Source organism: Kwoniella mangroviensis (genome assembly GCF_000507465.2).
Source record: "Kwoniella mangroviensis CBS 8507 chromosome 1 map unlocalized Ctg01, whole genome shotgun sequence".
NCBI lineage: Eukaryota > Fungi > Basidiomycota > Tremellomycetes > Tremellales > Cryptococcaceae > Kwoniella > Kwoniella mangrovensis.
The window spans coordinates 13,165,762-13,181,965 of record NW_027062533.1 but is presented as its reverse complement, the minus strand read 5'-3'; the positions used below and the strand labels follow the sequence as shown (position 1 = coordinate 13,181,965).

General features: G+C 44.6%; 5 protein-coding genes across 5 annotated transcripts; 2 read left to right on the top strand and 3 right to left on the bottom strand.

The window, feature by feature from the left end:
• Positions 1-228: 228 nt before the first annotated feature.
• On the bottom strand, positions 229-2,079 carry I203_104981 (uncharacterized protein; the record flags this gene model as incomplete). The annotated part of the gene is made up of 6 exons (XM_019143438.1): positions 229-291; positions 378-808; positions 895-1,004; positions 1,100-1,227; positions 1,287-1,344; positions 1,412-2,079. The coding sequence occupies 6 exons, from the start codon at positions 2,077-2,079 to the stop codon at positions 229-231; spliced, it is 1,458 nt and encodes a 485-aa protein (XP_019006487.1).
• Positions 2,080-2,677: 598 nt separating this feature from the next.
• I203_104980 (uncharacterized protein) lies at positions 2,678-5,987 on the top strand (the record flags this gene model as incomplete). Its single annotated transcript, XM_019143439.1, has 6 exons — positions 2,678-2,767; positions 2,868-3,132; positions 3,203-3,867; positions 3,930-4,025; positions 4,078-4,221; positions 4,275-5,987. The coding sequence occupies 6 exons, from the start codon at positions 2,678-2,680 to the stop codon at positions 5,985-5,987; spliced, it is 2,973 nt and encodes a 990-aa protein (XP_019006488.1).
• A 763-nt stretch (positions 5,988-6,750) lies between these two features.
• On the bottom strand, positions 6,751-8,425 carry I203_104979 (GDP-mannose transporter 2; the record flags this gene model as incomplete). The annotated part of the gene is made up of 7 exons (XM_019143440.1): positions 6,751-7,060; positions 7,133-7,278; positions 7,361-7,643; positions 7,702-7,816; positions 7,884-7,952; positions 8,017-8,112; positions 8,179-8,425. 7 exons carry the CDS (start codon positions 8,423-8,425, stop codon positions 6,751-6,753), a joined length of 1,266 nt encoding a protein of 421 aa, XP_019006489.1.
• Positions 8,426-11,970: 3,545 nt separating this feature from the next.
• Positions 11,971-14,787, bottom strand: I203_104978 (uncharacterized protein; the record flags this gene model as incomplete). The annotated part of the gene is made up of 9 exons (XM_019143441.1): positions 11,971-12,882; positions 12,937-12,953; positions 13,016-13,086; positions 13,143-13,241; positions 13,377-13,610; positions 13,662-13,772; positions 13,838-13,981; positions 14,073-14,512; positions 14,623-14,787. 9 exons carry the CDS (start codon positions 14,785-14,787, stop codon positions 11,971-11,973), a joined length of 2,193 nt encoding a protein of 730 aa, XP_019006490.1.
• A 556-nt stretch (positions 14,788-15,343) lies between these two features.
• I203_104977 (ribonucleoprotein-associated protein) lies at positions 15,344-15,974 on the top strand (the record flags this gene model as incomplete). Its single annotated transcript, XM_019143442.1, has 4 exons — positions 15,344-15,403; positions 15,473-15,522; positions 15,631-15,877; positions 15,948-15,974. The coding sequence occupies 4 exons, from the start codon at positions 15,344-15,346 to the stop codon at positions 15,972-15,974; spliced, it is 384 nt and encodes a 127-aa protein (XP_019006491.1).
• Between the last annotated feature and the right edge of the window lie 230 nt (positions 15,975-16,204).

Below are 16,204 nucleotides of genomic sequence, written 5' to 3'. Positions count from 1 at the left end.
TCTGCTTGACTCGATACATACTGTTTATATAGGATATCCCATATTTTCACGATTTGATGATTTGAGAAGAATTTTCTTCCTTGTGATTCAAGACTTTCATTTATACCCCTCATATCCCTGTTATACCATTCTTTCAGTTTTGATACCATTTGGGCCCATTGATGATGCATGAATATGGATATTGGTATGGATATTATATACATTGGTATGGGTCCGACCAGATCAAAACTACACCACACTGCTTGATTTACCTAACACTGTAGGAACGGAACTTGGAGGGATAAATCCGATCTACAATGTACACCAAAAGACACATTAGCTTGTCTACTCTACCTCTTCCCTGCGCGATTGAAACAGCGGAAAGACGAGACACTCACCTCTGTACAAACAGCAGTAATCAAACTAGGTGGAGTCACATCATATACCAGATGCAATGGCGTCAAATTATGTTTACCCACACCACCCGTCGTAGACGACAGATCATTCGGTTTTATACCGAAACTTAGATTATTCGGTATACTCAATAGATTATCTACACTCCCTAATTCGTTGGTAGCTACACCGTCCAGAACAACTTTTTCGCCGAATTTGTAAGTTTCCACACATGCTACGACCGGTACTCGATGTTCTTTAGCTAACATCGACACGATCGCTGTTCCCGATCTGGAGTATAGTGCTCCATCTGAATGTAAGGCTGATCCACCGAGTAATACCAGATCTGCCTGAGGGAGTATGGAGGATAGAAGAGGAAGGAGGATGTATGTACAGGGTATTCCGGCTGAAGAGAGGGCTTCGAGCGATTGACGACCTATAGATAGAGTGGTGATCAGCTTAAGTTACATCACATCGTCATACTGTATCAGTGGGAAAGAAAGCAGAGAATATTTCACTCACCCTCTAATAATGGTCTGGAATCGACTACTACAACTTTGAATCCTGCTTCGGGATCTGAGACTTTCATATCCCTATGAGCCTCGAGTAAGACCCTTTCAACAACTGATGATCTATATGAAAAGAGATATTGCTGGTTGGTCAGCCACGCAGCGAGTATTATTGTAATTGTCCATTGCCAAGGGCACATTCTCCCACTCCCACTCACCTCGCATATGTCACAACGGTATCTCCATTCCTGATCTTCTCTTTGGCATTATCTGCAATCACCTTGTCGGCAAATTCTATCCTATCCCGAAGGTATAAACCTATAGCTTCGACCAAATAGTCCTTTTGCTACAACAATCCAACAAATGAGCTTATTGAATGTTCTTCAAGGTAAAGAAAAAGCTCACCTCAGCTTCTGACCTGTCTCCCTGTTCTCCTAGTCTGTTAATCTCAGATTTCAACCATCTACAAAATTCGAAAGATGATCTATCAGCCACTTCCCTTGTTCTTCATAGTGTATTGTCCTCCTCACCTAATGGCATTCCCTCCACCTACACCTTTAGGTCTACAACCTTCCAACCAAGCAATCATCGGACTGAGATAAATCGGTAAATCTTTCCATAATACAGCTTGATCCGGACATTCATAATCTCTTATAACCTCTCTAAAAGCAGACATCATACCCATCGTCCTGGCATTGGCGCCTCTCAATTGTCCACTAGACATCAATACTCCCAATCTGACAATTAGAGGATGGAGTTTACCGTTAATCAATGCAGCAGAAGTATCAGGGAAATCTTGATGAGGTAAATGAGAGAAAAAGAGATTTTGTTGAATGTTGGATAATGATAAGCCGGAAGGTTCACTGAAATGGGCGGGTCGTTGAGGTTTACTTGGACCGGGTCCTCCAGCAGATGCTGATGCTGATCCGGAAGGAGCGAAAGCAGCTTGTCGACTTTCACCAGCAGCACCTGTATTCGTCACTGATAAAGTGGGTCTTCCCCCCTCATGCCCCGCACCGGCATTCTCCCCACCTCGAGCTGCTACTGCGGCTGCTCTTTTCTCCTTCTTGAGATCTTTGGCACTTTTCACTTTCTCCCCTCCTCCTTTCTCGGGTTTAGGGTTTTGAGGTTTAGGTTGTTTAGGCTGTTTACCTTGAGTAGGCGGTTTGGATGATTCGGTGATTGGTTCGGCTACCATCGTGACTAGATGTGTGGTGTGGGTCTTCAAAGCGAGTGCAAGTGAAACCAGGTGTATGTTGCAAATGAAAGACAAGAACAGAGAGAGGAATGTTGAGCGAGTCGATTGCTAGTTAGATATCCTTCATTTCATCCAGTCAAGTCACCACGTGGCGGATCATGAATCTCTTTAAATGTACTACTGTCTTCTGCACAGCGATTACTTCAGTTTCCGCATCCATCCACACATGCATATATGCAGCGGCTGGACCCCCTATGAGCGCATGCATGTGGCCTGTCTGTTGTCTCTCTCCTGATGCATGAGTGCTGTACAATTGAGGACAGTTTTAGGGGTATATCCAAATCCGACGGAATCAAAATCTTTGAACATTCACTCTCAGAATCGATTGTTTTTGTCTGACTTTAGTTGTTCTGTCCAATCTCGAGATTTAAGATTGATCACATCCATCATCCTCAGCTAATATTCTAGAGCATCCATGTCCGAACCTCAATAAGTTCTCTTCCATTCTCCTCCTCAGACGAGCCTCGTTGCTTCCCCTCGAGTCTGATCAAAAACCAAGAGGAGTCCATGTCGTAATCGACTTGTTACTACACTCATCATGGCATCTTCATCCTACACCGCTGCCCAAGCTTTGGACAGAGCGAGGGACCTTCTACAATCCATCGGACCTAAAGCAGGTAATCAAGCTGTACGTCTACGTCTCTTACTCGTTCAGGAAATGTCTTGGATCAAGTTCATCCTAGCCCATTTAAGCTGATTTGTCACTTTGGATTATTGCTCATCTTTAGAAACGTCAATTCCAAGAACACCTAATCACTCTTCCCTCTTACCCGGAATATGAGAACAAGGCTTTTTTCGGTACCCTCGTCGCCAAATATTTCGGTGAATTTGAAGATCTACAAGATACAGCTATAGATGCATTATTGGATCTATGTGAAGATGAAGATGAAAAAGTTAGAATAATAGGTATTAAGGGATTAGGACCGACTGGGAAAGCTGATCCGAGGTGGGTAAGAGGGAATACGGGAGTGTTGTTACAGCTTTTAGCGTGTCGTGAGTCTCACCAAATCTCGAAGACAAATCGGATTGGGTTGAGGTACTGATTATGATAACACTTTTGTAGAACCGAGAGAACTGCGATACGTCAAAGAATCTTTACAAACCCTCTTCTCAGTTTCACCTTCAGAAGTTTTCCAAGTCATGATTGACGATTGTAAGAACACAGAGGAAGAGACGGGAACATCGAGATTGAACATCTTACAATACTTACAGAATGACCTGGCTGAACGGAGGAAGGAGATGCTCGAAAGTGGGATCAACCCAGAGGCAGAAAACGTAGTCAGAGAAGGATTGTTTGAGATACTTGAACATGCCAACGAAAGGGAAAGTAAGATATTGTTCGGGATATTAGAAAATTTATCAACTATATCTGGCAAGAACGTGAATCAAAAGACGAAAAGCAAATATATCAAGGCCCTAATTAGATCTGTACCTTCGAAATCGTCAATAGAGAAAACTCAGCCACTACTGGAATCGTTCAGACGATATATCGAAAAGGCATCGCCTATAGATCCGAGAGTTGGAATATTGCTCTTTGTGAAACATGGTGAAGTGGTCATTAGGCAGTCAATGACTAAAAACGACTCTACAGCGATTTGGTTGGTGAATAGGTTGAAAGGGTGCACCAGAGAGGTTCTAGATAAATGGACGATGAAGGGAGATGATCAAGATTTGGAAGAGGATAATTTAGCTCCAGCTTTCGTACAAAACGTATTACCTCCTTTTCTTGTGGGTTTTTCGTCAACTCCCAAATAGTTATCTCAAATCTGACTTACTGAATATAATGGTAGGACGAGTGTGTAACTCTCTTCAAAAAGGGTAACCTTGCTTCAGTTGGGGATCTCATCGAGCCAATTTTATATGCGATCTATCGCTTGACCACCATCGTAAGTCGATTTCGCCATCTCACAGAGTCGACGTGAGCTGACATTGCCACAGCATGATCGCAGATCCAACCTCGTCATCCGTGCGGACTCCGATATCTTGTCAGATTTAGCTAAGGAAGCCATCAAAGTAGAGAGACGTTTGCAGAAGGGTTCGGCAGAAGCGGAGAAGTGGGCCAACATCATAGATATGGCTGAGGTAAGTTTCCTTACTCATCTTGCAATCTGCGACTGGTCTAATGTGATGATCAGATATTGGCAAATCCCCGAACCAAAGTGGTGAAGATCGTACCTTCATGGGAGATTTCGTCTAGTCGAGCACCAACTGCTCCCGCCTCATCTTCGTGTTACGTCGATGTACCACAAAGAACAGCTACTCCACCCAGTGCACCTCGTGGTCCAAGAGCATCTCAGGCTCCTCCAAGTGGTCCGAGAAGTAGTCAAGCAGGTCCATCTTCGTACAACTCGAAGCCTATTCCATCTGGTTCATCAAATGGTAATAGGTTCTCTGTGCCATCTGGACCATCTTCCTCGCGCTCGCAGCCTGGAAATTATGATAGGAGAGATCGATCACCCGAAAGAAGGCCCAGATCGCCACAGAGAAGACCCCGGTCACCTGACAGGAGAGCTCGCTCACCAGATAGGAATCGGCGCAATATCGATAGAAGATCCCGATCTCGATCTGTCGAACGAAAGCCTCCCACTGGTCCTTCTATCAAGCGCGAGCCGACTGCTTTACCCCCTCGGCCAGCCGCTACGATCGACAGACACCCGACACCTCCGCCAGATCAACCCAAACGGAGCATCCCAGCAGGACCTTCGGGTCAGATCAAACTTGATACTACTCGCGAGCTGCTATCTATCCGAAACGCCGCAACTAAAACCGCCGACAAAGAAGACATTCAACCCACTATCACTGCATCCAATCCGACTAAACCTCTGTCTCCTATATCAATCCGATCTTCACAGCCAAAGAAAAAGGCATCAGCAGAACCTCTTGAACGAGTCGAGAACAAATTATCTGAGGGTCCTTCCAAGCGTATATCACTCGCTGAGCGTCTAGGCGCTCCTGCCTCTGCGACAGTCACGCCAACCTCCAACAAAAGACCTCGTGAGAATGACGAAACCCAGAATATCAAAGAAGCAAGGAAGGAGGATGGTCAGACGAAGCAGGCAGATAGACCATCGTTGTTGTCTAGACTCGCATCTAGAGACGGTGAGATGCCCCAGCCGAAGAGAGTCAAAGAGGTACCGTCGAAAGAAGTGATACAAACACCTACTGCTGAAGCTACCCGAAAAGCTGAAGGAGGAAGATTGTCTTTGTTAGATAGGATCAATGGGAGTGGTAAATCGAGTCAATCCACTATACCTACCAATTCCAGTATACCTTCTCCTTCACTCGCAACCATTACGATAAGGAGTGAAAACACGACTCAACGAAACGATAAATTGTCATCAGTTCAATCAACTGGAACATCAAAAGGTCTCAGTATCCTAAATCGTTCAGCGACTTCATCTCCCCAACCCCAACCCCAACCCCAACCTCCAAACTTACCCGCCAAACCAACACAAAGCTTATCATTCCTCTCACGCTCTACCAACTCCCCCTCCATCCCATCAGCTCCCAAGGGTTTCTCCATACTCAACAGAGCTTCATCTTCGTCCTCTCTCAATCCGTCTACAGCCACTCGAAAAATGCCGTTGCAAATAGCCGAAGAGAAAGATGTGGTAAGGAAAGGAAGGGGTTTTAGAGATAGGACGCCGGATGGTGAGGGTATCGGTATTGATATAAATATGAATGAGCCGACTTTCCCAACGGGCGATGTGGGCGTCGATGGAGGGACGAATTTGGCTGGGAGATTGAGTAATGGTAATGGTTTTGGAGGTGGATTCAGGGGTGGGGTAAGAGGAAGGGGTGGAGCAAGGGCAGGATTTGGATTTGGAAATAATTTCGGATCGAGATGATCATTTATAATAGGAGTATAATTGGAGAAGTGCACATTGTGGTGAGAGGGTGACATGAGAATGCGAACAAGGAAGAAATTGGATGAATGAACGTATGTGAAGATGTACAGAACATGATTAATGATATCATTCACTATATCACATATACCGTACGGAGTTACATATCCATATTAGTCATGAATGTATACGAGTACGACCATTACCTACATCACAAGAGCACGCAACGAGTCTCAACGAGGCTTTCTGACTCATGCTTATTGTCCATACACAGCATTAATCCGCTTGCAATGGACGAACGATGATGCAGCGTACAGCGTAGATCAGGAGAAAAGATGTGCTGGAATAATTACCATAACGTCATATCGTATCGTATGGGGTGTGCATGAGATTTGTGAAGATCTATATAATGTAACGTAAAAATGTAAAGTAGATGAAGTATACCGAGTGTGATGGGGTATATCAACTATATGATTGATATGATCAGAATGTTTATCAATGAGTATCTATGATATGATAGATGTCAGATGACCAAGAAGCAAGTGGAAATGAAGATGTTAGAAGATCAAGTATTCTTTATACACAAGAAGCTCGACATCCGCTTTTATACCAAAAAAGGAAGACCAAAATAAAATGTCCAAGTATCTAACTCTATACCTCTCTGCCATCCTCTGTAGCTTATCTAAATCAAAATGTCATATCCAATTCAGATTCATGTCAACCTCAAATAGAGAAGAAGCTTGACAATTGGTATGATTTGGTAAATCTACGCCTTACTATCACCCGATCTAGCCTGCTTGGCCTTTTCGATCTTTGCCTGATTCGTCTTAGCGACAGCATATACCACTCCTGCGATTCCTCCTACACCGATAGCGGAGACGTTTCCTAAGTTGGCGGGATCTCCAAAGAACAGAATACCTGAGGCAGCAACCGGGAGCTTGTTGAGTGCTCCGACCATCGAGTAGGTGGTCGATCCGCAAGTTCGGACGCACCATGCGGTAGAGTACGAGATGAATACTGCTACGGCACCTGAGAACGCTATGGCGGAAAGTAAGAAGGTCCTTCCTACTTCTGGGCTATATCATAAAACCAAATTCTGTCAGTTGTTGATTATCGCTTATGTGACTTAGCTGGAAAAGTCAACTTACAAGTTTCTAGCGAAAGATGCCGATCCCCAATCTTCGACAATCAAAGAGAAAATAAGTAAGACAGGGATGGAGAGGAGGTTGTTGTAAAACATGGAATCCCAGTCTTTGAATCCGGTGACCTTGATTCGCTTTCTCATGAACAGGACCTAATGGCAATAATGAGTCAATTAGCATTTTCCATTATGAAGAGACAGTGAGATGTATTTAAGATTGATTATGTGTACTCACATAAGCAGCAGAAGCAACACAGTTGATGAACATCCACACATAGCCTGCGTTCAGACTTCCCATCACGCCTGAAGGAAGAGGTACATCGGCACCGCTTGTGGGGTCGAGTACAGCGACGCCGGCAGATAATCTAGCGAGAGTAGAGGAGATATCGGACCAAGCGGCAATGATGGATGATCCGACCATGAGGAAGAACGAGACCAAGGTCAAACCAGTGACGTTTCCTCCAAACCATAATACTTCTCCGTAAGCGATCAAGATGATAGTAAGATTCTTAAAGATACTACAATATCTTGTCAGCTCCGTGTTTAGGCCTGCTAGAGGCATCAAGGACAGCTCACGTGTATACAGGGATAGATAAGAATTGCAATGATTTTGATCCGGTGTAAATCACAGCGACGAGTAAAAAGGAAACGGGGAACCATGTTTTGGCATCGTTCATATCGAAGTCTCGGACTGATCATTGGGAAAAGCTATCAGTCGAGGACCTTGGGTGAGATTGTGAAGGATGGGAATGACTGACAGCTGATGAAACCGATCCGTTTGACCGTCCATACACAAGCTACACATACTGCCGATTGGATAGTAAGGACTGTGGAGGAGTATACTGTCAGCTCAAATGGGCCACTGGTATGAATTATCAGCTGACCACTCACGCAAGAAGGTCATGGTGAATTGATGTCCTGATACGACAAATTTGTTCACCACAGTCATCATGATAGAAGCCACACAGTAACTCAAAATAGGCCATACTTCGATCGAGAAAAAGGTGATATCAGCTTCATGTCGATTTCGCAAAAGCGTGATGATACACTCACCTGGTGATCCAGCTGGCATACCAGTCTCCTCCTTCTTGGCCTTCTCAGCTCCATCAGCAGCCTTCAACAACGCCTCCCTCACTTCAGCTTCGGCTCGCATCCTCTCCTTCTCAGCCATCAATGCAGGAGTGGATGATCCGGGGGTGGAAGCGTCGAGAGCAGCAGATAGGTTGGTATATGATCCTCGGGGTGATAGACCGTTGGGAGTGTGTGGTCGAGAGATGGTGGGAGTTCTTGGACCTGACATTTTGGAAATGAATAATATGTATTATGGTCAAGAGGTCGAAAGAAAGAGGAACAAATGACCAGAGGTGATTGATCTGTTTGACGTAGATGAAAGAATGAAGATGTTCGAATTAAAGAGTGTGAGTGGGTGTGGGTGTGATGTGTGTGGAGTACAATGATCAATCAGATTTTGAATAGCAACTGAATTGCAAAGGTACCTTTGATTTGGTATTTGGTTTTTTCAATCGAAAGAAACGAGAACGGTGTGAAAAGAAAGAGGGAAAGAGTGGATCCTTCTGTGAAACGGAAAGGAATGAAGATGAAGATCAGGATGAAGGTGAGAATGAGAAACAGATAGATACACAGGTTAGACTGATAGACTTTTATCTTTCCCAATTATATCTATATCTATCTATATCTCCTATGCAAAAACAACAAAGCAAGCTGGATGTTTTCGTTTTTTTAAACGCACTTTGTGTTGACGCGCTAAAAAGTTTAATTAGTCTGGAATCACCTAATTGACACGCGTCACGGACCATCCATTCGCATGGATTTCTCCTAATCCGGTCCAGAGCCGATAAGATTCACCGACCACTTGGTACCTCGTAACGCAAACCCTACATCCGCCCATAGCTGGAAACGATACAAGTGGTGCGGATGGCGGGCTCTCCCCATCAGCTGGCTTGGACTTGACCAGAGGCGTTGTGCGGTATGCGGGGTGTGTATTTAGATTGACAAGGTCAATTGCTGGAATCAGATGAATACAAAGATGGCAGAACAAATGTTGAGAGCTTTGGAGGCAGACGGATTCCGTGCATTTTGATGACGAGTTACCGACGAAGTGGTGGTGCACCTGCCAATGAAGAAATATGCCGGCATGACATTTGGGGAAAGGGGAGCTTGACTACAAGCAACAGGATAGATGAAGTTTTTGGACACATGCTATCTGTGAGGAATCGAGTGGTGATGTTACGACTGGTTCCATCTGAGTGCTCCTTGTTGAAAGGGCTTGAGAGGAACTTGACACCACACGTGGACTGTGGCATATCGACGTTGTTGATCAGACGATGCACTGGAAAGAGAAAATCTACACCGACAACTCTCTACAACAGCACAGTATGTGAGATGCGAAAGGTCAGTGAAGTATCAAATATGCATGCACTCGTCAACGGACTCGGATTCGATCAAGGTCGTGCGCATGCTGAGCTTGAGTGGATTGTGTACAAGCAGAGAGTTACGTAATCTCAAAAAAGGCCGTGCCACTTGATGTAGGTCGTTCAAGCGGAGGCACATCACGATGGAAAGCATGACAACTGAATCGACTCGAAACGTATCGTGTTAGCTTTGCATAAGTGTATGAATAAACTTTGAATATGATAGAAAGGTCTAGTTTGGAGTGTATATGGAGTATACAGCAAGATGCCATATACACGAGATAGTAAATGAATCAAACCAGCATATCCCCTTCCATCTGTTCGATTTCGCCTCATGAAAAGTAAAAATAGTGAGATAGCTTAACCCATAAATTATAGGTATGGGCTGGTACTATCTCTCAGCAGATCAATCAGTTAAAATTGTAAAGAAAAAAGTAGCAAACAACTTAAACAGTGAACAGATATATAAAGGCTCTTTCACCTAATTAAACAAAAAACGTCGATATCTTGTCCGAGAGGTTAAGGAGGTACACTGCTAGGGCTACACCAACTTGTAGATGTATTATCGTAAGATGTGTGAATTCGAATCTCACAGATATCGTTTTTGTCAAAGCATCCATCCCTCCAACCCTCGGGGAGGAACAAAGGAGAGGAGGGGAAGGGAAGGAAGGGAGTGGAGTGAAGTGCCTCTGCGCAGATGAGATTTCTCCGATGTGTTTTGTTATATGATATGACATAAGAGAGTTGAGGAAGAGTCTTGGGAAATGGGAATTGGAAATTGTTTGTTGGCTTTGAGTCGTGAAGAGTGTGAGGTGGAAAAGCAGAACCTGGAGGAGGCAATTTCGTTTGACTCGAAGTTCTCCTTTTTCGTTTGTCATGTTACCCGATGAAATATATGTTCATTGAATGGGTTGGATTGGCAATCCTCCCAGATTCCCAAATGTCAAATTGTCTGATCGATCCTGCTATAGCTGAGATCCAAGCTCAGTGAGGCGAATCTTCGATCAGATTGATGGCACTTTGCTTGGTCTGTCGCAGGTTTATACAGTGTAGTCACAGTACTAGATTTGACAGCCACGATGATACTTCTTGAGCTCTGCTCTGATAGCAAGTCGCCTCCTCTCTCACTAGAAAATTATTACACTATTGTCTTTCTCTTCCATAGATGAACATATAGGCAAAGACCAAATGGTTCGTGGCTAGAGTGTTCCAGCTCCTCTCATCCTTGACCTCGCCATCGTGCCCGACATACCACACACACACACACATCTGACCATTCTTAATTGCCTTCTCAATGGGGAGATCCTTGTCCAAATCACCCACCACTCTTCGGCTTCAACCGATCTCCTCACCATGAACGTCCTACCTGTCTGAAATGCATTATCTTCGTCGACCACGATCATCTCTTTCAAAGGTCAACGGCTCTCTTATCCCTTCATAGCCTTTTCTTCACACTATCGACCTCGATCACTAGGCATTCACCTCGATACGTTTATTCCACTGCCTAGATATCCCTTTCCAATACCCTCTCCTGATATACCCTCTCCTGATATACACGCTGTTTTTCACTTTGACAATCGACACCAGCCACATTGACAATTCATCCTATCAACTCAGAGACAACCGTTGTGATCGATACCTCATGGTAAGTCGCTCTATGACCACATCCTTCCCATCCTCAGCTTCCGATCCCTTCTCCAACGATCGACCGATAGCTCTTTATAGAGCCCGCAAATTCCAATCAACGTCTACATTTCAACCAAAACTAGATTCGTTCAGCTTAACTTCTCTCCTGTAGATCGCTTTCGCTTTCTCCCATCTCAATTTCCCCTCCTTTGAATTAGCCTCAAACGTCCCCTTTCCCGTTCGACCTCACCCTTCAGCCTGAGAATAATGGGACTAGAGATTACACCCACTCGATATGATCTCCTGGCTGGCTTCTCAGACAAATGACAGAAGGACGCTGGTCAGAATTCCGAGTTTGTAAGTCACAGAAGAATTCATCATACCGCAAAGAGTATGCCACGTCTATCCAGAGGGCATCAACAGAAAGTGGGGAAATGTCTTCCTCTGTGGTTACTGTTTGTCCCAATTTATCTGCGCATTTTCAAACAGGCTGAGAGCTAATCAATCCTGATCGATCAATAGGCTTACGAACAACACCTTCTCAGCCTCCCTGAAAGTCAGTACGCAATGCTATACAATTTGTAGTCATTTATCTATGAGCGTATACGATACTCGTACTTCATCAAGTTTTTAGATATGCATGGTAAGTAAATCTCAATACGAAAGATGATATTTGATCTAATCTGATGTTCAAACTATATTTACAACTCTCCTTTCAAGGCTTATCTACTCCACATCCTCGGTTCCCAATACCACTTATCTTTCAAGATATGTCTTCACAACAACCTTATATACCCTTTCCTCTGGCCCAATTTCTACTCAACCTCCAACAGATCCACCCTCCAATCGCAGCGCTCATACCTCCTATCCTAAATATCAATCCTACCGCATCAGGAGATCCTCCCTCGACCATCCCTTCGGCTCTCCCAACTATCAATCGTTTTACCACTTCTTCCCCTAAACCAGCTACCACACCTTCTAACCCTTCGGTGACTGCGGATGAATCGGTCACATTGCCTGTAAGGGGTATAGTCGTATGTGGGTGATGGGCCGGAAGACCTTTTTCAGGTTCCATCAAATAAAAGATAATGGAAGACAAGAAGGTAACCACGAATTGAGGTAATACCAAGAAAACATTATGTATACCCAATATCACACCTGCTTTGTCAGCTGTACTTTGTCCCTTTTCCTGTGTTCGCGTAGCAGAACTTGAAGTTCGTGGTGAAGTAGGTGATGGCGTTATAGCTCGACGTCCACTCTGTGTTGATATTCTCCTCTGATCATCGTCTGCTCCTTCCTCGTCGTCATCATCCGATATGTCCGATCGAGAATATTCATCGGAATGTCGAAGGATCACCGTTGATCCTAATCCCGGTTCAGGTTCGCCGACCGTTTCGCCTTGGATGATCAATGGTGATAATCCACCTGATAGCCTTTTGTTTCCCTTTTCGTCATTTTCATCGACAGCTGTCGCCTTTTCCTTACTCTCTGGTGGAGAGTCTTCATCATCACTTTCATGGATCACGAAAGAGGCTTCGTTCGGAAGGGGGTGTGAAGAGCTCGCTTGATCTCTTGGTGGATCGTAGGAATAACGATTGGATGAGATGGAATGACGGATGTCGACTGAAGGGCGGGATTGCATGATGCTTAAAGGTGAAGATCGATCAATAGTTCCGTCGATCAGAATGAGTTCACCAAGCTATGGTAGATGGTAAGCAAGGTGCTCTACTCGAGAATGATCGGAATAACTCACGAGTGAATATGGCGCCCCTGTTGAGTAGTCAGATATTAGCATACTTCTACGTCTTCTTGCGTTCACGTAAATCACTCACACTGGGATAAAGCCCAGCAGAATCCAGTAGTAGCAATGACAAAGTAGGCGCCACTAACAGTAGTCACGAACCTACCACTTCTGTCAGCTGTACATCCGAGAGCGAAATGAAAACTCAGATAACTCACCAACTAGCAGCCATAGCGCCTGCAAAGACAAACTGACTGATCCACCAAACTTTGATCAGAGTCAATCCTTTGAAAGGTATCTGCCACGTTGATCCGTCTCTAAGTGTTTCTAGCAATCCTCCTAACCAAGCTAGCATTTTCTTAAGGATACCTCCAGATTGAATCTCTTCCCTTGTTCTTTTCCATATCGCCGAATTCGGTGGATTTTCTGGCATACCACCTTGGCCATTCAACGAGGAGTATGTATAAGCCGATTCCGGCTGTACGCCCGATTCGGATACTAAAAATGGGAAACCTATCGATGTGACTATATTTACCAGTGCCTGCAATAGCAGGGCTCTTGCTCCTGATCGGACGGCATCGGCTGCGAATGTCGCTTCGTCCATACCTTCTGGGATCGGTACTGAGGCTTTGTAAATTTCGGAAACCCAAACCGTCGTGAAGAACAATATAGGGAACCATCCGAGTCTACAACATCTTCGTCAGCTCTATAGCGATGGTCAACATATTCTAGCTCACGAGGCGAAAAATTGTACGAAGCAAATTGTCCGTATTCCCGGTGGGAGGGAGAACATGTTATCCCATATTGATTTCAGATTGGCCTTGAGACTGCTTTGCGATTGTGGGCGACTGATCAGGGTGATCTGGTGAGCTCTTCTCGTCTCGGGGGGCAACTGTAAAGGTCAGTGACTTACTCGTCTCGTAATAGCACTCGCTCAGATACAGCCCAAGAAGTGAAAGTATGTGAGATTACGAGTATCGCGCTGGTCATAAATGACAATATCTGTAACTGTGTTTTGCCTAGGAAAGGTAATACCGGCGGTAAATCGAGATTCCCGCTATCAACAGATAAGAAGTTTTCACAGTCAGCAATCCTTTATCATTCGAAAGCTGAGTAGGGAAATTTGATGATGACATTTGTCCACTCACACAAAAAAACCAAAAACACTACCAAACCCAAACATCCTTCCTGCCCAGGCACTCCCTTCTTCCTGTTCCCTCGGAGGTAGAGTATCCACCACCAATGCTCTATCCGTAGACATCACAGCATTGATGCTGAAATCAATCAAGTAAATGGACCATACAGCTAAAGCTATAGCTAACCATTTCCCACCGTTGACCAAACCTGATATCTCCCTTGTCCAGCCTAACATCATCATTGCAAATACGCATATAGCACACCCAGCCAGCATGAATGGACGTCTTCTCCCAAGAGGCGATCTTGACCTATCTGCGAATATACCAATTAGAGGCTGGACGATCAGTCCTGATAATGGTCCCGCCATGAATACCAGCGACATGAATGATTTGGATAATCCTAATTCGAGGAGATATGGTGAGGCATAGCCCATTTCGATCGACCAGACGCACTGCACTCGAGAGTAACGTCAGCGAATGCTTCTGAAAAAAAGAGGCTCGTAGCGGATACATCATGATAGAATCGACTCAAGAGCAACATATTATCGACTAGCCCACTCACCTGTATACCCAGCATTCCGACCGTCAATAGAGGGAGCTTTGCCCACTTCGGTCCCTTGACTTGCGCAGTACCTATCCACTGTACTGAATGTCTTTCGTTACCCTGTTCATCCAAGTCATACTCCTCGTCGGCTCCGGAGGGTGCAAAGAAAGCTCCTCCTGTCATGGGTGATGGGTGTGAAGTGGAGGTGGGTTTTGGTGAGGGAGTTGGATGGAATGTAAGAGAGTGTCTCTGAAGGATCTGATTCTTTTCGGTCGTATCAAGGCAGCTTATCTATTTTTGGATAAACTTGGTCGACCCCTCTAGATGATATTGAGGTAAGATGTGCTACTGTATACGCAGTATGATGAAAGGAGTATCGTTATACATGAGCTTGTTATACCTCGAACGCGTTACGTTGCTACGCTCTCTTGATCGAAAGCGGCCACCTCCGCTCTGGGACCCCGTACTCTCCATATTGATCCCGGCAATTCACCGATACCTTCACTCGTGATTTTACTTGAAATGAATTTATCGATTTTCTCCCAACCCCTTATCACCCCCCTCCACTCAATTTTACTTGCACAACCTTTTCCTCGTTGCAAAACATCTCATCTCCTACGTTTGTATTCTATCTTCTTTACATTCCTCATATCCTTACCGCACATCACCATCGACCAGGGATCTTATACGTGAGGTCAACATCCTTCAACCTACTTCCACCAAAAGACAATACTCGAAAATGGCTTCTCAACCTAACCCTAAGGCTTTCCCTTTGGCTAATGCCCAACTCACCAACCAGGTGAGTAACTCGTTTCCAAATATGTCCCATGTCCATACATTGAAACTGATGTATTGGTTGATACTTTAGATCCTCGATCTTATCCAACAAGCTCAACACTACAAGCAATTAAAGAAGGGGTGAGTTTTGGATCGAGTCTCTTCTTTTTCTGTTTTATTTATGGTATCACACCTGAAACAACTGTAAGAAAGACTTAAATCGCTGACATCCTGAATAATCACTTATAGAGCAAACGAAGCTACCAAGACTCTCAATCGAGGTATCTGTGAATTCATCGTCATGACCGCCGATGTCGAACCTATCGAAATCGTCTTGCACTTGCCTCTCTTATGTGAAGACAAGAACGTTCCATACGTTTTCCTTCCCTCCAAGACTGCTTTGGGTAGAGCTTGTGGTGTCTCTAGACCCGTCATCGCTGCTAGTGTCACTACCAACGAGGCTAGGGAGCTGAACGCTCAAATCCAAGCTGTCAAGGTGAGTTTCATACGTCGGTATTGTACAACAAAGGGATTATATGGCTAACGTGCCTTTTTGCTGGGGATAGAACGAAATTGAGAAACTTCTCATCTAAGTTTGTGTGATGATCTGGTTGAGATAGTAACGGCAAGTTAAGGGAAGATTGCATGAAAAGGATTAAGGATGGGATTGACCTTTATGTATGTAGACTTTAATTAGTACTGATGCATAACGTCTTTTTCGGGGCTTGAAGGTCATGAAGTCCGTGTGCGTAACGCGGCGCACAGCATCTGGAAGATCAACCCTTCAAACATAGTTGGCATGCTAACAAATACTAACGCATAT